Source organism: Crassostrea angulata, chromosome 7 (assembly GCF_025612915.1).
Source record: "Crassostrea angulata isolate pt1a10 chromosome 7, ASM2561291v2, whole genome shotgun sequence".
In the NCBI taxonomy this organism is placed as follows: domain Eukaryota; kingdom Metazoa; phylum Mollusca; class Bivalvia; order Ostreida; family Ostreidae; genus Magallana; species Magallana angulata.
Window position 1 is genome coordinate 27,724,194 of NC_069117.1, and position 21,455 is coordinate 27,745,648.

The window sequence follows — 21,455 nt, forward strand, 5'->3', positions numbered from 1 at the left end:
TTTCCGTTACTATCCGCATCCATAAATTTTAACATTTCTGCAGCACCGGAAATAAACACCAAAAATGAGAAAACATACATTTTTGATGTAATATTTTGCATTTTGTGACTTGATTGATTCTTAATGGAATTGGTTAAGTAGACTATATCACTTTTTATTGCAAATTTATGGAAGTTATACACTGAATTCTCGCTATTGTGTCGTCAGTAATTCCAGACAATATTTCCTTTGTCTTTCACTTTGCTCACGGGCCCTGGAAGTTATTGTAAATATATTGCATGTGCATGTATACTTTTTTATACATGCACATGCAATATATTTACAATAACTTCCAGGGCCCGTGACTTTGCTCAGCTGTTCAATGTCTAGGAAATAACGATTGATACAATCATATCACCTTTAACGCTTGTTTCTTGGGAAATCAAAAAAATAATTTTTGTTTGAATATTTTTTATTTATGGCAGACATAAATTTAGTCATGTCTGCATGTTGTAGCATTTTTAAAATACATACATGTATGCTGGGTTCTAAGAATTGATGTTCTTGGAAACTGTTCTGAATATGAGACATGTCTAACAGGAAAACCAATTTCAGGGTGCAGTGTATGCTATTATTGTCATAATCATTGCATCACAAATTACTTCAAATTTTTGTGCAATTTAAATGCATCAGTTATATAAGATATTCAGTAATAATTATCTATGTTTTTTCTCTCAATTTTATGCTATTAAAAACTTACAGTCATGCAGAAAGTTATTTAGCTCATATGTAGTTATTTTTTTCCAAGTTTTGGTGTTGTAATATATAGTTTCCCCAATTAATTTTTCAGACAGAACACGAAAGCATGGACATATTGTCTCTGGAAAAAATTCTAAAAGTTAAATGTAATTATTTGATAAAAATGTATTCTATACTCATTTTGAAATTTTTTTTGTTCAGGGGGTGTTTGTCTAGGACTTAAATGTTCGATGAGACAAGGGGGAATACAATGAATGAATAAAAAAGAATCAAGTCCTCGGGATGGGGAGTTCATCATCCAAGTTTCGCAAACACCTGAGCAATGGAGACGAAGTTGCAGCACTTCATCTCTATAACAACAACAGCGACCTCAGGAAGGGACTTGACCCAAACTGTTCATATGGCGACCATCACAACCATGAAACTCCTTTACATTATGCAGCCAGACATGCAATGAAAAGTCTTTTAAGGTTGTTATAATCAATGAATGCAAGAATTTGTTTTTAATAAAAATTGGCTGGTTAGTCAAAGTTGATTGAATTTTTTTTCGACAAAAAGGAAGATAACTTATTTCCCAACTTCAGAAAGATTATACTAAACAAATGTCTACAACCTGGGAAAATAGTCTTTGAAAAATATTGTGTTTTATATTTGAAAAAAAACTAAGGTTTTTTAAAGAAATATTTTCCTTTTCTCAGGATTTTCCTGCATGACCATAGTGGTAATCCTAACAAAACAAATGGAAAAAAGGAAACCAGCCTGATCTGTGTTTGTATGGAAAAGCCAGAAAATGCCCAGTTTTACCCTGTCCAAAGGAAGAGACTAGACTGTCTAATGATCCTGTTGAAGTGGAGAGGATCAGAAACAGAGGGAGGAGATAAAGAAAAAGTAGACCTTGGCTCCCAAGATGAGGTATACGAAAATGTTATGCAAAGCCCATTTCAAATTTTTCCAAAAATAAAAGTGGAGGAAGAGAAAACCTTTGCTGGTTGTAAATTTATATGTTAAGGTTAAGTTCATAATAATTTTTATTGTGATGAAAATATGTTTCAAATTAAGCACTAAGTTTAATTTGTTTTGTTTTTGCAGAATGACAACACAGCGCTCCATTATGCAGCATTATCTGGACTGAAATATTGCGTAGAAGTAAGTCTAGGTGCAAATTTGCAGTTATATTTTAAGAAGCATTCATGTGATCTTTTTTTTTAATTCAATTCAACAATTACGGTATGAATATATATCGATACTAGCTAAATGTAATAATAAATATAATATTAGAAGTTGCAGATATTAGCGTCAATATTGTATTGTATCCAAATTGCATTCAAGTACATGTAAGATTGAAGATCATTTGAGATTCCTTTTATTCAATGACATTTCTTTATGCCTGCAGAAATTAGTCCAGTCTGGTGCCCCACTGTTCACAGAGAACAAGGAAAGGCAGACACCATGTGACTGTGCAGAGCAAGGCGGCCATGCCGAGATAGCCCTGTACCTAGAGTCCAAGATGGTCTTTTCTGTAAGTCAGCTATCTTGCCCCTTGGGCCATTAAACTTAAGACAAGCTCAATTTCTATGTCAGTCTCGCTCTTCGTCTTTATATGCCTTCTGTAAAACTGAAATTTAAAAGTACAAGTACCAGTAAGCTTTACTAAGTTTTATGGTTTCTGAGCTTATGCTTCATGTATAGAACAAAACTGAGAAAAAAACAACAACATATGTATCAGTAAGTACATGTACTTGTATCTGTGAATGATTTTGAGTTGTAAATTACACAAATTTCCGTATTGTTTTTTTTTTTTTTTTTCCAGAGTGTTGGTAACGAAGATGAAGCAGAAGATGTGACATCTATTGTGGAAACTGAGGTACACATACAAGGGACTAATTCATTATTATGTGAATCAAGTGTGAATTAAAAATCACTTTCTTTTAATTGTCAGATTGCATTTGGATTTGTAAAAAATAAAATTCCCAATGCCATATGTTCTAGCAAAGAGTTACAGTTAGTGATTTTGGGCTTTTCAAGTTTTACTAAACCATAATTTTCAAAGCTATAAATGATATGAATTTTGCTCACCCTGGGTTTGTTCATCTCATTAAGTGTTAATGATTCTGTTAGTTTATTGAAGATTTTATGTAAGATGACCTCACAATAAAATCTGTGTTTACAGGAGTACAGTGGATTACGGGCCCAGGATTTACAGGAGGCAAAGGATCAGCTTCTGGTGGAAACTGCAGACATGTTAAGTGTTCCCCTGTTTACAGCCGAAGCACTGCTCCGAAATTATGGTCAGTTGTTTCGAAGGTTATCAAATTAACTGTAAATTTGTTTTAATGAAAGGCAACAATGTCATTTTTAGCTCACCGAGACGAAGTCAAGGAGAGCTTATGCTATACCCTCGGCGTCGGCGTCCGGACCTGGTTAAAGTTTTTGTTGCAGGTCCTGTATCTAAGCTATTACTTGTCCTATCTTCACCAAACTTGCATGGATGATGCATCTGGACCTACTTATGGACTTGAAAGAATTGGATGCTGAATTTGGGTCCTAAATTTCAGATGCTGGAGGAGGTTAAGGTTGTTGGACCAGGTTAAAGTTTTTGTTGCAGGTGCCCTTTGATAGCAGTATCTTAGTTACTGCTGGTCTGTACTTCACCAAACTTGCATGGATGGTGTGCCTTATGATACTGATGCACCAGACAGGCTTGAGTGCTGAATCTGAGCTTTAGGTTTCGGATGCTGGAGGAGGTTAAGGTTTTTGGAGCAGGTTAAAGTTTTTGTTGCGGGTGCCCATTGATAGCAATATCTAAGTTACTACTGGTCCTAACTTCACCAAACTTGTATGGATGATGCGTCTTATGATACTGATGCACCTGACAAGCTTGAATGCTGAATCTGAGCAATAGGTTTCGGATGCTGGAAGAGGTTAAGTTTTTTAGAGCTGGTTAAAGTTTTTGTTGCAGGTGCCCTCTGATGATTAATCTTAGTTACTACTGGTCCTAACTTCACCAAACTTGTATGGATGGTGCGTCTTATGATACTAATGCACCTGACAAGCTTGAATGCTGAATCTGAGCAATAGGTTTCGGATGCTGGAAGAGGTTAAGGTTTTTAGAGCTGGTTAAGTTTTTGTTGCAGGTGCCCTCTGATGATTATATCTTATTTACTACTGGTCCTAACTTCACCAAACTTGTATGGATGGTGCGTCTTATGATACTGATGCACCTGACAAGCTTGAATGCTGAATCTGAGCAATAGGTTTCGAATGCTGGAGGAGGTTAAGGTTTTAAGAGCTGGTTAGATAAAGTTTTTGAAACAGGTGCCCTCTGATGATGATATCTTAGTTATTACTTGTCCTTACTTCACCAGACTTCCATGGATGGTGTGTCTTATGATACTGATGCACCTGACAGGCTTGAATGCATAGTCTGGTTTCGGATGCTGGATAAAGTTAAGTTTTTAGGAACAGGTCACATGTTTAATAGATGATAGTACTATTTTAAACTTGCATAGTTGATTTAACTGTAATATGAATGAATCGCAGAGGTAGCTTCAGATGCAGAGCTTGATCTCCATTATCAAGGATGCTAAAAAATAAATCTTAGTTATTACTGGTCCTAACTTCACCAAACTTGAATGGATGGTGTATCTTATGATACAGATGCACCTGACAAGCATGGATGCTGAATCTGAGCCATAGGTTGCGAATGCTGGAAGAAGTTTAGGTTTTAATTGCTAGTGCCCCCTGATGATGATATCTTAGTTATTACTGGTCCAAACTTCACCAAAATTGCATGGATGATGTGTCTTATGATACAAATGCACCTGATGGGCTTGAATGCTGAATCTGAGCCATAGGTTTCGGATGCTGGATGAGGTTTTGTTTTTTGGAACAGGTCACATGTTTTATAGATGATAGCTTGCATAGTTGATTTAACTTTATTATAAATTATTAAATGCAGAGGTTGCTTCAGAAGCAGAGCCTGATCTCCATTATCAAGGATGCTAAAGAAATCTCCTACCTCACTCAAACCAGCTCGATAGATAGATGTGTTTGTTGATAAATGATATAACATGATTCCTATGATAAAGTATTGTATGATATGAAACAATATTGTTTGATATGATACAATATGATATCATATGTTATATTATAAAAAAGTTACACGATACGATATGATATTGTATCAATTTTTTTGATATTTTATGATATGATTATGTATCATGATATTGTTATGTATAGTATTGTATATTATGATACAATATTGTATAATATTATATTGTATTTTTAATTTATAATTTTATAACATGATACAATTACATAAGATATTGCAAAATATTATATTGTATCCTATGATACAATATTGTATTTTCTATAATACTGTATCATACAATATTGTATAATATGATATTGGTTTCAGTAATATAGAATTATATCACATGAAATTGTATTATATGATATTGTAATATTATATAATATTGTATCATACGATATTGTATGATATGATATTGGTTTATATGATATATTATCATATCACATGAAATTGTATTATATGATATTGTAATATATTTTATTGTGTCATATGATGCAGTATGTATAATATAATAATGTATTTTATAATATTTTACCATATCACTTAATATTGTATCATTTGATAAGATACAATGTTGGAATCAAATTATATTGTATTATATGATATGATATCATATAATGTATCAAATATGTTTCAGTGTCATTCAATACAATATCATTCTATATTATACAATATAATATCATGTTTCAGTGTTATGATGTATTATGTAATATGATATTGTAATATGATACTATATTGTATTATATTTTATGATATTGTATTATGTGATCAAATACAATAAGGTATAACACAATACAATGTCATATCATACGTTACAATATCAAATCTCATTATTGTTTATTACGGTATTTTATTTATTATATGATATATATTATATTAGAAATATGACATGATGCAATATTTAATTTTATATCATTGTATTGATTAACATATTAACATATGATTATCATAAAAAAATTTATCAGATGATATACGATATTTTGTCAAAACAGAATCCATGAATATCCAAGATCATAAAGTATGATTTTCATATAAATTGATAAAGGTGGTCTTATGAAGGTGATGTCTCATAAGGGTGATGCTCCGTCTCGGTGAGCTTAGTAATCTATGATTACCTATGTTTTTCGTTGACTGTTGGTACATGTTCATGTAAAAAATTTAAGATACATATAGGATTTTTTTTTAAATTGTGAATTTCATGGTCATCATCATTCTGTGATTTTAGGGTCAGTACCAAAATATTTAAAAGTTTGCAGATTTTATCTGTCTTTTGTAGTCTTTTCAAAATGAACCTTACCAAACCTTTCATTATTTTGTACATTATGCTCCCACAAGGATCCCATTTGTTAGGATTGCATGAATGAATACATATATCTGTAACATTATTTAAAGTTCTCATAACTTGGAATTATTTTATTCTATACAACTACAATTTTGTTCTTGTACAATTGTAGAATGGTCCCGGGAGATGTTGCTGGAGGCGTGGATGACGGACCCAAAGCACTGCTGTGAGAAATCCGGTGTCCACCCTCCCTCCAGTATTTTCTGTGATAAACCAGTTGTTCAGCACTCCCTTCACACAGATCAGCCCCGGCTAGAGACACAGCAGAAATGCACTGGAATTGTAAGAACATTTCTTAATGTAATAATGTTTTTTACCAACAAACATTTTGCTAGAAATCGTTATTGTCGGTAAAATCATGTGGTTTTTTTTTTTCAAAATAAAGAAATTTTGCTTAAGATATTCTGAAGGTTTTTGGGGTTTGGGGGGTTTTGAGTGAATGAAAAGACCCATTCTCTTCATGGTTTGTTATTTTTCTTTTTTTTTGTTTTATTCTTGAATTACTTAACATGTTTATTATATTTTACAGTGCGATATCTGCATGGATTCCTTTGTAATGTCGGACTCTCATGTTGGAATGACCTGTGACCATGTGTTCTGTAAAGACTGTTGGAAAGAGTAAGAGTCAAATATTTAATAGAAAGACATTAATACATTAAAACCACGAAATCTTGACAGCTTTCTTAGGATATCTTGAGATATATTAGCAGATTATCCATTCTGGGTAGATGGCTATTTATCCTGAAAGTAAACTAAACTAAACTTTATTTATTTTACAACGATTGATAAACAAGTTCGATAACTTATATTAGTATCTCTCATTGGCCCGAATGTTAGCGTGAGGGGGTCATTGATGTGGGAGGAAGCCAGAGTGCTCGGAGAAAAGCCACGTGTCCAAGTGGGCAACCGCCATACCCTATCACATACAACCAATGTCGATCATGGGGATTGAACTCGGGTCGCAGCGGTGAGAAGCGAGTGCATTGTCCACCTCGCTACTAGGATACCCCTGAAAACAATAACATATGTAAAGCTCATTAGGATTTTTATGCAGAAGCTTCTCGAACAGGCAAACACTGACACATATTTTTCTATTTTATGTAGGGGCATATTGAAAATGTTTGAACTGCGATTTGAAAAGGATTTATTGACCTGATTATGAGTAATTTTCTTTAAAACAGATATTTGAATCTCAAGATACAGGAAGGAGACGCCCACAACATCACATGTCCTGCCTATCAGTGCGACAAACTCGCCCCTGTTGATCTGATTGAGGGCATCGTCTCGCGAGATATGGCTAGGAGATACCTCCAATTTGACATAAAGGTATTACAGATTTTTTTTTTAAATCTAAATGGTACACATGGCTTTTTTTCCCATTCTAGTCAAAGTTGATTTTGGAACTGAAAATTCTTTCAGTTCATCCAGTTTATACTTTGTTGAAATGTTTAGTATTAATTTGCATGAGAAAAGGAAGAGGGGGTTCCTCAAAAGGAGACTCAAGCCATGCATGTGCATGTACATGTACTTTCATGGGATATTTCAATTTACATTTATTACAAAGATGATAGGTTCAGTGATGTTTGCTGGAAGTAAACTTTGATTATACAATGCAAGAAGATTTTACAGATGCACTTTATGGATTACTGGTAGAAACTTTTGGTATCACCTCTTCTAAGAATATTTTTCACCTAAAACACATTGTATTTGCATGTACATGTACTTGGTTTATTTGTTATTGGTTAATAAAAGTCAAAACATAATAGTCTTCATTTTCTATTATTAAATCCACCTAGTTTATTATTTTTCATATTTTTTCATATTGTTTTTGCAGGCGTTTGTGGACAGTAACCCAAACATCAAGTGGTGTCCATTTCCCGGATGTGGACGGGCAGTCAAACTTCCCGATCAAGACGACCGGAACAAGAAAATCCCTGTGGACACATCTCGAGCAGTGGACTGTGGAAATGGACACTATTACTGCTGGTAGCTGTTCAGTTTTTACTCGAGCTAAGAATAATTTTTGGTTGATCATTTTTATGTTATTTTACCATTCTATTAATGAATATTTTATTATCTACATATACTAGCCGGTATGTCTGTCTAGTCTGAGTCATTTGGATAGTTTTCATCGTAATAATTGTGATATGTATTTTAAAACAATACAGGTAGTTTGTTCAGTATATACATGTATTTGTATGGACAGTGTAAATGTTGTTTATTGATATCTTTCCTCTGTTGAATAAGTAGATAAGAGATTTTAACACTCGATTTTACAGGGACTGTTTAGGGGAAGCTCATGAACCAAGCAGCTGTGATAACTGGACAAAATGGTTCCAGAGGATTGGAGAAATACGGCCAGAGGAAAGTATGAACTCTATTCTTTCTATGTAAAATTTGTCACAATTAACCAACACAATATGTGTAAATACATGCATATCCATCTATTTACATGCAAATAGATCTACATGTAGGTTGAAATTTTTTAATGAGCTCTAAAGTTTTAATATCTGTTGTATCTAGTTATCAATCATTCTAAAAAGTTTTTAAATTCAAATTCCTCTGACTTTGCAAGACATGAACTTGATTGTTCTTTTGGAACATTTTTACTGTTTGCTATATATTATTTGGTTATGTGTGTTTTTATTATTTTCCCAGTCAGGGGGACAGAGGAGGACACAAATACTGCGGCCAACTGTCTGTGGCTTGTGACCAACTCAAAACCATGCCCCAACTGCAAGTCCCCCATCCAGAAAAACGAGGGCTGTAACCACATGAAATGCTCAAAGGTGAAAAAAAAAGGAAAAAAAAAACCTGTTCTGTCTAAAGCATGGAATATTCTCTTTCTGTAACATTTAAATGTTTCCTTCTGTTTTATTAGCTGTGTAGTGTTTGATGAAAAAATGGACTTACTTGGGATTACTGAGATATGGGGAAATGTTAAAATTATATAACATATAAAACTATTTATATATTTTCTTACCTTAGTTGCTTTATCATTCTCGTGAAAAAAAAGAAATGTAAATTTATTATGTATAATAATATGGGTACTAATTAACATATTTAATTACATGTGTCTCTATGTTCATTGTTATACAAGTATGATGGTGATAAGTGAGTGAAGATTGATCCACAAAAATAAGTTAGATTGTTCTGCAAAAACTAGTAAGATTGTTCCACAAGAATTAACAAGAAATCATATTGACGCAAGCGTCAAATGGGCCGCAAAAATATAATTGTTGTATAAATCATAACTACAAAGAAAATAACGAGTTGGTTGTACTAATATATATTTAATGGTAGATTTTAATTTTAATAACTATATTTTCAGCAACTCGTTTTTAACATTTTACTTTTATTCAGAATAGAGTTCGATAATTTTTTTCCAAAATGGAATTATAAATCTTCTATACACTACAGTTTATAAAGATAATCATTGTTATTTCAAAAGAATTTAAAAAAAATAAATCAGGTTAGCTCAAATTTTCAGGTCAATACAAATTTTCAGTTTTTTCATATTTTTGCGTAAAAAAATGATATGGATGTCATTTCATGATAATTTTCTACCACAAAGCACATGGCAATATAATAAATTCACACACAAGGTCATTTTATTTGACGCAGCACATAGAAATTCAAATACATCATTTATATAAAAGTTCATGTCATTCAGGTCTTTAGTATTTCAGGTCTTTAGTATGTCCCGTATACTGATCCCAATACAATGGAAAACTCCGAAATTTTCCGAAAAGATTATAGTCTCGATAAAAACACGTCTATGACCAACTTTTCGTTTACAAGCAAAACAAAAAATATGTAATATTTTTAAAAGGCATAAAACATATTTCTACATACAATTTTACTTATAATTGATAAAAATGAGCATAATATTAATTCATGAAAAAAAAACTATCCCGCAGAAACGCAGTTACAATATTTAAATGTGTATCAAATAACGGACCGCCTCCTGGCGGCCCGTAATAAGTTTGGTCCTCAAAAATAAATAAGATTGATCCACAAAAATTAATAAGATTGATCCACGATAATTAATCTGAATTACATGTACCATTGTGATTTATTTTCAATTTCAGTGTAAATATGACTTTTGTTGGGTATGCCTGGATCAGTGGAAAAGACACAACACAAGCACTGGGGGCTACTTTAAATGTAATCGGTATGAAGCTGTCAAAGTCGTCCAAGAAGCCACTCAGAAAGCTCAAAGCCAGGTCAGTTACTGAGAATTAACATTCAATGCTTAGATAAAAATATTTCTAGCTTAAACAGTATGGTGAGTAAAACAGTCTAGTTTCTCTTTTAACTGCGTAGATTTTTTTCGCAACTGTTAATGATTCTGGTTCTTTACAGAATGATGATTTAAAAGCTGAGAATATGTTTCAAGTTGATAATTTTTAAAAAGAAAATTTTGTACTGTACAATAACTTGTGGGCAAATGATGAAAGTAACGATACTAATTAATTAAATGTATTAATTTCATTAGACACTAAACAGATGCAAAAAGTATACCATCCTCATAGTGAGCATGGTATGGACACATTAAAATATCTTTAATCCTTAATGCTTTTGAATTATTCTGATCAATTTTGAATTTTTATTATAGGCTGAGGAACAGAACCATAAAATGCAGGAGTTGAACAAGTTTGTACATTACTACACACGTTTTAAAAACCACGAGAACAGCTATAAGGTAAGTGCCATACCTGCTCACACTATTTTTAGCTCACCGAGACGAAGTCAAGGAGAGCTTATGCTATACCCTCGGCGTCGGCGTCCGGACCTGGTTAAAGTTTTTGTTGCAGGTCCTGTATCTAAGCTATTACTTGTCCTATCTTCACCAAACTTGCATGGATGATGCATCTGGACCTACTTATGGACTTGAAAGAATTGGATGCTGAATTTGGGTCCTAAATTTCAGATGCTGGAGGAGGTTAAGGTTGTTGGACCAGGTTAAAGTTTTTGTTGCAGGTGCCCTTTGATAGCAGTATCTTAGTTACTGCTGGTCTGTACTTCACCAAACTTGCATGGATGGTGTGCCTTATGATACTGATGCACCAGACAGGCTTGAGTGCTGAATCTGAGCTATAGGTTTCGGATGCTGGAGGAGGTTAAGGTTTTTGGAGCAGGTTAAAGTTTTTGTTGCGGGTGCCCATTGATAGCAATATCTATGTTACTACTGGTCCTAACTTCACCAAACTTGTATGGATGATGCGTCTTATGATACTGATGCACCTGACAAGCTTGAATGCTGAATCTGAGCAAAAGGTTTCGGATGCTGGAAGAGGTTAAGGTTTTTAGAGCTGGTTAAAGTTTTTGTTGCAGGTGCCCTCTGATGATTAATCTTAGTTACTACTGGTCCTAACTTCACAAAACTTGTATGGATGGTGCGTCTTATGATACTGATGCACCTGACAAGCTTGAATGCTGAATCTGAGCAATAGGTTTCGGATGCTGGAAGAAGTTAAGGTTTTTAGAGCTGGTTAAGTTTTTGTTGCAGGTGCCCTCTGATGATTATATCTTAGTTACTACTGGTCCTAACTTTACCAAACTTGTATGATTGGTGCGTCTTATGATACTGATGCACCTGACAAGCTTGAATGCTGAATCTGAGCAATAGGTTTCGGATGCTGGAGGAGGTTAAGGTTTGAAGAGCTGGTTAGATAAAGTTTTTGAAACAGGTGCCCTCTAATGATGATATCTTAGTTATTACTTGTCCTTACTTCACCAGACTTCCATGGATGGTGTGTCTTATGATACTGATGCACCTGACAGGCTTGAATGCATAGTCTGGTTTCGGATGCTGGATAAAGTTAAGTTTTTAGGAACAGGTCACATGTTTAATAGATGATAGTACTATTTCAAATTTGCATAGTTGATTTAACTGTAATATGAATGAATCGCAGAGGTAGCTTCAGATGCAGAGCTTGATCTCCATTATCAAGGATGCTAAAAAATAAATCTTTGTTATTACTGGTCCTAACTTCACCAAACTTGAATGGATGGTGTGTCTTATGATACAGATGCACCTGACAGGCATGGATGCTGAATCTGAGCCATAGGTTGCGGATGCTGGAGGAAGTTAAGGTTTTAATTGCTAGTGCCTTCTGATGATGATATCTTAGTTATTACTGGTCCAAACTTCACCAAAATTGCATGGATGATGCGTCTTATGATACAAATGCACCTGATGGGCTTGAATGCTGAATCTGAGCCACAGGTTTCGGATGCTGGATGAGGTTTAGTTTTTTGGAACAGGTCACATGTTTTATAGATGATAGCTTGCATAGTTGATTTAACTTTATTATAAATTAAATGCAGAGGTTGCTTCAGAAGCAGAGCCTGATCTCCATTATCAAGGATGCTAAAGAAATCTCCTACCTCACTCAAACCAGCTCGATAGATAGATGTGTTTGTTGATAAATGATATAACATGATTCCTATGATAAAGTATTGTATGATATGAAACAATATTGTTTGATATGATCAATATGATATCATATGTTATATTATTAAAAGTTATACGATACGATATGATATTGTATCAATTTTTTTGATATTTTATGATATGATTATGTATCATGATATTGTTATGTATAGTATTGTATATTATGATACAATATTGTATAATATTATATTGTATTTTTAATTTATTATTTTATCACATGATACAATTACATAAGATATTGCAAAATATTATATTGTATTTTATGATACAATATTGTATATTCAATAATATTGTATCATACAATATTGTATAATATGATATTGGTTTCAGTAATATAGAATTATATCACATGAAATTGTATTATATGATATTGTAATATTATATAATATTGTATCATACGATATTGTATGATATGATATTGGTTTATATGATATATTATCATATCACATGAAATTGTATTATATGATATTGTAATATATTTTATTGTGTCATATGAAGCAATACGTATAATATAATAATGTATTTTATAATATTTTATCATATCACATAATATTGTATCATTTGATAAGATACAATGTTGGAATCAAATTATATTGTATTATATGATATAATATCATATAATGTGTCAAATATGTTTCAGTGTCATTCAATACAATATCATTCTATATTATACAATATAATATCATGTTTCAGTGTTATGATGTATTATGTAATATGATATTGTAATATGATACTATATTGTTTTATATTTTATGATATTGTATTATGTGATCAAATACAATAAGGCATTACACAATACAATGTCATATCATACGTTACAATATCAAATCTCATTATTGTTTATTACGGTATTTTATTTATTATATGATATATATTATATTAGAAATATGACATGATGCAATATTTAATTTTATATTATTGTATTGATTAACATATTAACATATGATTATCATATAAAAATTTATCAGATGATATACGATATTTTGTCAAAACGGAATCCATGAATATCCAAGATCATAAAGTATGATTTTCATATAAAATGATAAAGGTGGTCTTATGAAGGTGATGTCTCATAAGGGTGATGCTCCGTCTCGGTGAGCTTAGTAATCTATGATTACCTATGTTTAATTGTTCCATCAGTTCATCCTAAATTCACATGTAGACTCACATTTATCATTATTGGGTTAGTTCTGTAAAGGAAGTAACGGGATTTTTAAAGGTTCATGTAATTGAAGCTTTTTTTATATTAAAACACTATAATGTTGAATGACTTTATTATATTTGTTAGCTGGAAGAACCATTGTTAAATACAACCAAGAACAAAATGATGAAATTAGCAGAGGCTGCAACAGATCTAGGTGAGGCTTTCATTGTGGTTTTTTTGCATATTAAATAATAATATTTTAGTTCACACATGAGTTTGATAAGATGTAATTTTTTTTCCCTATTTATTTAGCCTCGGCCAACTCAGAGACTCAGTTTGTTGAGCATGCTGTCCAACAGCTTCTAAAGGCTCGCAAAGTCCTCAAATGTTCCTATGTGTACGGCTACTATCTAGATGGACCAGGCTACATGAAAATTGTGTTTGAGTTTATGCAGGTACAAAAAGAGATTTGTTAAACATTTTTAGATATGATTAATGTAATTGCCAGTTTATGTTTGAATTTCTATTAACAAGTTTAATGGTTTATTTTAAAAATCAATTATCAGCTAAGGTCACATTCTTTTATTCATTTTGTTTATATAAAATTAAACAGTTTGACTTATTCCAGTTTCTTAGTTATGTTTTTCATTTCTTAATTATCTTCCCTTCTTTAGACTGAACTTGAGGAGACAACAGAAATCTTGTCTCAAATGGTGAACCGCTTGTACTTGCGAACGCCAAAGAAACGCATCATTGAGCAGGCTCAGTTGGTGCAGAGGAAGAGACACGAGTTTATACTGGCAATATCTAAAGGGCTGGTTCCCCCTGAAACTCCGCCAGGACTGCGTAAACATCGCAGGCGCAAGTACAGCATGGACACCGAAGATGTAAGTTTACACCAAAATAAATCGAATCATTAAAAATTGCACTTAAAATTTTTTTTTTTCCTAAATGAAAAATTCAGTAATTGATACATGTACTTTGAGCTCTTAAATCCTAATGTGAAAATATTAGTATATTCAATGTTTATTATTTATTCCAAAAACAACTTAGTTGAGTAAATATCAATATTAGTGTGAATTTAGCACTTTATAATGAACTCGGATAAAAAGTGTTGTAAATCAATTTTGTACTTTGTACAGGAGCAGTTAAGGAAGGCGATTCTAGCATCAATACAAGAGGTTGATCCAGCAAAGCCATGGATCAAGGATGCCTCTGGTCGCCACACCAATGTTATGGCTGTCCTAGACTGGCCTAACAGTGATGACTCGGATACTGAGGAGCTCTATACAGTCACAGAAGGTCAGTAGCCCTGAACAAAAACAAGTCTATTTTGTATCTAATACAGATACTCTATTTATTATATTCTGAATTCTTTGGGTAATTTTTTGATGAAGATTTTTATATTTATTTGCAGGGAGATGCAAGAAGATGTCCTGTAACAACCCACGTGCCAAGAACCCCCGAACAGGAGAGACTCACGACTATTGCAGTCGCCAGTGCATGTATGAAGACAAGCTTGAAAACCCTGAACATCCAGGTAGGTCTCTATACATGTAAATACAGGAGTCCTTTTTCCTATGTTGAGGGTCTAACTTTTTATAATGCATCATCTCCACATTACATGACGTATATGGAATCAATATATCATTCAATATAAATTAGACTATGTGCACCATGAAATCTTTAAAGTTTGCTTAGGGATCAAAATTTTTCTTGCTTTGTAGGTATCCGCCATCTATGAATTAACATAACATGATCATAATGATAGCAGATTGTTGATCTACAATACATCCTAAAATTTGTGTTCACAGATATTGAATTGATTCAGTAATGTATATTCATGTAGTTGATATCAATATCTGCTTGATATTTGATCCTGTGGTTTTTGATTCCGACAGAGCCGGTGCAGGAGGTGATCATGGATGAACAGATGGACCTTCTCCGGGCCCTGGAAATGTCCAGACTACAGTATTTACATGACCAAGGAATCATCACCGGAGATAGGGGCTCCATTTCTATTCAGTGAGTTCTTAAAGGCACTGATAGTTCTCTATCCCACAAGTCAAAAACTTTGACATGATCTCTTTAGATCTCAATCATGCTTTTACTACAAAAATACATGTATAAAGTGGAAAAGTGAGACTGGGATCAAAAGTGAGATTGTCCACGTTTTACGACCCAGGGGTCTACTGTCAGATTTTTATTTATAGTCTACCGAAAATTGTGGTATAAGAGGATATTTTTAATATTAAACCAGATGACAATATATCTTTCTGAAATTCAATTTTTCAGAGTGCCTCCAGAGGAAGCGATTGCAGCACCACCAGTGGGTGCAGATGACATTGTCAGACAAAGGTCCCCAAAGTCACAGAGAAAGTCCCCCAAACAGAAATCCCCAGGCTCTAAAGGACGAGGGAAAGGAAAAGGAAAGAAGACCATTCAGGCTGCGCTGGAGGAGCTGGATGTAGAACTACAGAGAGTCCTGGAGATCTCCTCGATCAGTCCATCAGGTTAGCTGGCAACACAGACTGTGTCCACCATGTTTGTATATGAAATGTATTAGATGCCTCTACACATTTATCTGTAGGTGCATGTACATGTACAACAGTATTATAATATTACAAGTTTGATCATTTTCCAGTCTTAATCTGAGGACCTCCAAATGTCATATGTGGTAGAATGCATTTTAAAATGATTTTAAAATTATTTGGAAATGATTGAAGAATGTTGCTGCTTTTTAATTCACAGAATTCCAGGAGACCATGAAGAGTGATCAGAGATCACAGGAGAGAGGAGCTGTCAAACAGCGGAGTCGATTCGACGACACAGGCGCCCTCTGTGTCCAGAGTGTGCCCAACAGGAGTGTAGAGGACCTGGACCATGACGACTGTATCAACTGCAACTTTTCCGGTTTGTTATCTAATGAAAAAAATTGTTTTATGTGTATGTTTTGAAATGATTTGTTACTACAGTTCCTGCTCATATATTGATCAAATATTGTAATTTGCATGTTTTGAAGAAGTAATTTGTTTCTTCTCTGCTTATAAATCAGTCATATAGATGACAAATAATTCTTAATTTAAATTTGCGACTTTTCTCAATGCAGTTGAAAGTGAAAGGAGAAGTTCAAATGAGGACCAAACCCCCACCACCCCCCGCTCATCTCTCTGGCCCCTTCCCGATGCCTCAGGTGACCACTTAGCGGTGTTTAGTCCAAGTATACCCACATCACCTAGAAGAACCAACTCAAACTCTTGCTTTGGGATCATTAAAGATATCAGTGTCTCCAATCTCCACACAGGGGAGTCCGATAAAATCAGAGACATGGAAGAGAAGAACTTGGCTCTTCTGGCTAGCACTAAAGTGCCTGAGGACACCGATCCCCTCGCCCATTTTTCAGGACCAACAGGGTACAACAGTCAAGCACATCCACCAATCAGGGACCAAGCTTACAGCTCCAAGGGCAGTTTTGGACTATTGGCAGCCAACACTCCAGGAGATGAACATATTCTTCTGTTGCAGAGCCCGGAAACTCCAGAACACGTGGTTCTTGGTTACCCTGGACAATCATATATGCAGAATACAGGGTCACTAGATTACACAGATGTTGATGTTCATGCTGAGAATACTCCAGAAAGTGACTCAGAACACGATGCTTGTCACAAATTCCTGTCTTCTTTGAAACCTCCCTCCGATGGCTTTCTGGATTCATTGACTGTTTGTGATAATGAAACAAAACGAACCAAGATGATGCCACAGCAAGATCTCGCCTTGCCTTCTGAGAAGATAACAGATTCAGACTTTTCCATGATTCTGGAATCCAGTGCACAGTTAGAATCAGAAGTGGAAACCTGGGCTACAAGATGTCAAGGTCAAATCCAGAGTGAGGCTGGAGGATTGAGTGCTGAGAATGCTGCAGCAGTGGATTCCTCTACAGGGGAGGGTCATGTGGTAACTGAAGAAAGCGAAGCGAAAGAAAGCATTCATCCACCATTGGACCAGTTAAATTCTCCTGAAAGCAAGGATTCGGTACAGCTACTAGATGTAGATGATATGGATTTCGCAAATGGAGTACCACCAAGTGGAAATCTTGAAAATGAGATGTTGGAAAGTGGAGATGAATCTGTGTATGTTTGATATGAAGATTCTTTCACATCATGTGATATTGGAATTTGTCTTGATATTTTATCTTTGGTGTGCATTTTCTAGATAGCCGAATGTAAAAAAAAAGTTTTATTTATACTTATTTATTGATAAAGAAAAATCTGTATTGTATACAGGGATAGACACCTCTACTGGTTGTTCTTATGTACATGTATCAAATTTATGAGATGAGACATCTACATTTTAGTGGCAGGAGCTTGTCAATATTTATACATGTGTATATTTGTATCATTTGTTTTATGAAAAGATTGAGAAAGACATAATACTGTACCTTATTGTTTAAGATAGGGCAGAAGAATTTTGTTGAAAGTGAAAGACAGGTGAATATTTCGGAGGTTGTTTATGTTGTGAGAGATACGTTATTTGCCTTATTTACCCGCCCCTGGTTGAAGACACTCTGTTCTTGTGTTCATTGAGACTGCTGTTATTAACAATCACTTACATAAAATTATTGTTAATGGCTCAAGTTTTCATATAGACTATAGATTTCTAGGATATAGATATTGTGTGCAATCTTCTGACAAGCTAACTCCTATAGAATTATTAATTATTATTTACCCTGAAATTCATATTAATAATTACTAAATAATACATATAAATACACAAAAAATGTAACATGTAACTTCTCTCTGCCTTTACTCCAAGAAAAAGTTGTGGATGATATATTGAATTCATTTAAGAATTGCTAGTGTTTTAATAAATAATTGTTTATCAAGTGATTGTTGATAATGCAAAAACAATACAAGTTCGAAATACAATCATTCTTTCAATTATTAGGAAAGTTACTGACTCTGGTACAGTGCTATACATGTATGTCTGTATTTTGTTGTGATAATGTAGGCAGAAGATAATCATATGTTGTGCTCCATATTGAATGAAATAGAGTATTTTATAGGTGAACAGACATTTGGGATAAGTGGCTTATGTCTTATTAGTTTAAAATAGAACTATTTACCAGACAACAGAAGATGAAACTGTTTTTATGAAATATGGAAAAAAAATGCTCAAAACATTTACACCTCTCTCTCTCTCTCTCTCTCTCTCTCTCTCTCTCTCTCTCAAAATCTATGCTTTTTCTATGGACCAAATTTTTTTGACAAAGAATTTTTTAAACTGTTAAAAAGATTTCGTATATTCTATCATCAAAGAAAAGCAATCTTTCATGTTTGTTGCAGTCCTTGTAATTGATAACTTTATGAGATGCATATAGAAAGCAAATCAATATCCTAGTTATGCTTGTATTGTTGAAAATGAGATTTCAATTTTATACGTTTGCAGTATCAATCAAGATTTTTTTTAATGGTCATTTTTACATTGGTCAAAATGTATTGTGAACAATTAAATTTCTTCTTGCATGAAATTGTTTGCTGAAGGATTTGAATGATTTTAACAATTAAAACTGGGAAAAATAGTACTGTACACCTCATTCAAGTATTTTGGGTTTTTGTGTTATTTTTTAGAATAGATTGACCCAAATAAAATTGTTTAATTTTTACATTTTTTATACGTGATGATATTGCAAAATTTTCCCCATTCGGAACATTTTCTTTCTCTTTCGCTATGTTGTAAATTTTATGAATTGATCTCAGTGTATAAAATACTTTCTTTGTTATAACTATCATGTAATATGTGAGCGAAAATATATATTGTAAACCTGTGTTACATATTGTTTTACAATGAATTTAATACAAACTCTACCAGAAAACTGAATAATATATAAAACAGAATAACAAATTGTTATTGTATAGCAAAAAAAAAAAAAGTGATTGTTTTTTATTTCGCCCTTGTTTTTTATTTGTTAAAATCAGGGTTCTCTCTCTTCCACATGGATTTTGGTTTTGCGATAGGTCCTAGGGGTGTGTTCATACTGTGCCAATCCTATCATATCAGATGATATATTTTTATTGTAATGATAGCAACAAGAGAGAAACAAATTATTTTGTTGTAGACCTTTTTTTAACTTTTTTCGTGTAGTGTATATCAGCCTATGTCATACTCGGTGTCAATTAAACACGAGTTCACACGAAAATACACGCAGTGAAGAGGTAATGTTTGTCAACTCTTTCGATATCCTTCAGAAGTAAGTGTAATATGCTTGAACAGAATTTGGCTTGTGATTTATTGTAACCCAACATAAACTATAAAAATGGCTACACTCAATAAAAATGTGAAAGCCGATGATTTGTTGTGGGTTTTTTTTTTTTTAAGATCATGGAGATGAAGTCGGGGGGAGCTTATGCTATACCCCCCATTGTTGGCATTGGTGTCCGGACCTGGTTAAAGTTTTTGTTGCAGGTCCTGTATCTTAGATATTACTTGTCCTCTCTTCACCAAAGTTGCATTGATTGTGCATCTTGACTTACTTATGGATTTTAAAGACTTGGGTGCTGAATCTGAGCCATGAATTTCAGATTCTTGAGGAGGTTAAGGTTTTTTGGAGCAGGTGCACTTTGATACTATATCTTCACTAAACTTGCATGGAGGGTGCGTCTTGTGACCTTCTATTATACTGATGCACTTGACAGGCATGAATGCTGAATCTGAGCCATAGATTTCAAATGCTGGATGAAGTTAAGGTTCTTAAAGCTGGTTAATATTTTTAGAGCAGGTGCCCTCTGATGATTATATCTTAATTATTACTGGTCCTAACTTCACCAAACTTGCAAGGATGGTGCGTCCCATGATACTCGTGCACTGGACAGGTTTGAATGCAAAAGTTTCGAATGCAGAATGAGGTTAAGTTTAATGGAGCTGGTTAAAGTTTCTTGAGCAGGTTCCATTTGATAGACAGCTCCTATCTATTATTAGTTGAATTTTCCCCAAATTTGGATAGATGATGTATCTTGTGATACTGATGCACTCCACAGGCCTGGATGCTGAATCTGAGTCATAGGTTTCAGATGCAGGAGGAGGTTATGTTTTTTTGGACCAGGTCACATGTTTATAATATGAATAATAGTACTAATTAATAATGCATGGTTGATAAATCTGTATAAATGAATCACAGAGGAAGCTTCAGATATAGAGTGATCTTGAATATCTAGATACTTAAAAAGGTTAAAGATTTTAGAACCTTTCAAATTGTGTTTTGCTCTTTGAGCTGGTTATACGTAAATGCATCACTCATACAAAGAATAATTTTTTGTATGTGTAAATAGAGGTAGCTTAATTCAGATACTAAGCCTGATCTTGATTATCTTGATGCTAAAGGAGCTGTACGTTTTTCGAGTAGTTAAATTCAGGTTTGAATGTTGAAAAAATGCTGTCCTGGCTAAATTTAATAGTTCCTTTAAGATTACAATATGTAAAATATGATATTGTATTATGTTATATGAAATGATATTCTATTACATAAATTGATACAATATTGTTTCATATAATATGATATTGTATCATGATAAATGATACATTATTGAATAATTTGATTTGATATCGTATGATATTATACAATTATTGCTGTTTTTGAGGTCATTTACGGTGATTTAGCTACCCGAGAAGCACAATATTCACCTCC

The 21,455-nt window shown here is 33.5% G+C and overlaps 1 protein-coding gene across 2 annotated transcripts; it reads left to right on the forward strand.

Annotated features, from left to right (window-relative positions):
* Positions 1-25: 25 nt before the first annotated feature.
* LOC128192537 (ankyrin repeat and IBR domain-containing protein 1-like) lies at positions 26-18,560 on the forward strand. 2 transcript variants are annotated; one of them, XM_052865286.1, is made up of 24 exons: positions 26-87; positions 940-1,208; positions 1,437-1,650; positions 1,828-1,884; positions 2,132-2,257; positions 2,549-2,602; positions 2,909-3,026; positions 6,283-6,452; positions 6,700-6,788; positions 7,352-7,496; positions 8,005-8,156; positions 8,450-8,538; positions 8,829-8,959; positions 10,262-10,396; positions 10,789-10,875; positions 13,919-13,988; positions 14,087-14,229; positions 14,449-14,661; positions 14,917-15,076; positions 15,192-15,314; positions 15,676-15,799; positions 16,070-16,287; positions 16,526-16,687; positions 16,884-18,560. In XM_052865286.1, exons 2-24 carry the CDS (start codon positions 1,021-1,023, stop codon positions 17,912-17,914), a joined length of 3,999 nt encoding a protein of 1,332 aa, XP_052721246.1. In that variant the 5' UTR covers positions 26-87; positions 940-1,020; the 3' UTR covers positions 17,915-18,560. The 2 variants fall into 2 exon arrangements, with proteins under 2 accessions (XP_052721246.1, XP_052721245.1); XM_052865285.1 differs by having other exon boundaries at positions 40-132.
* Positions 18,561-21,455: the final 2,895 nt, after the last annotated feature.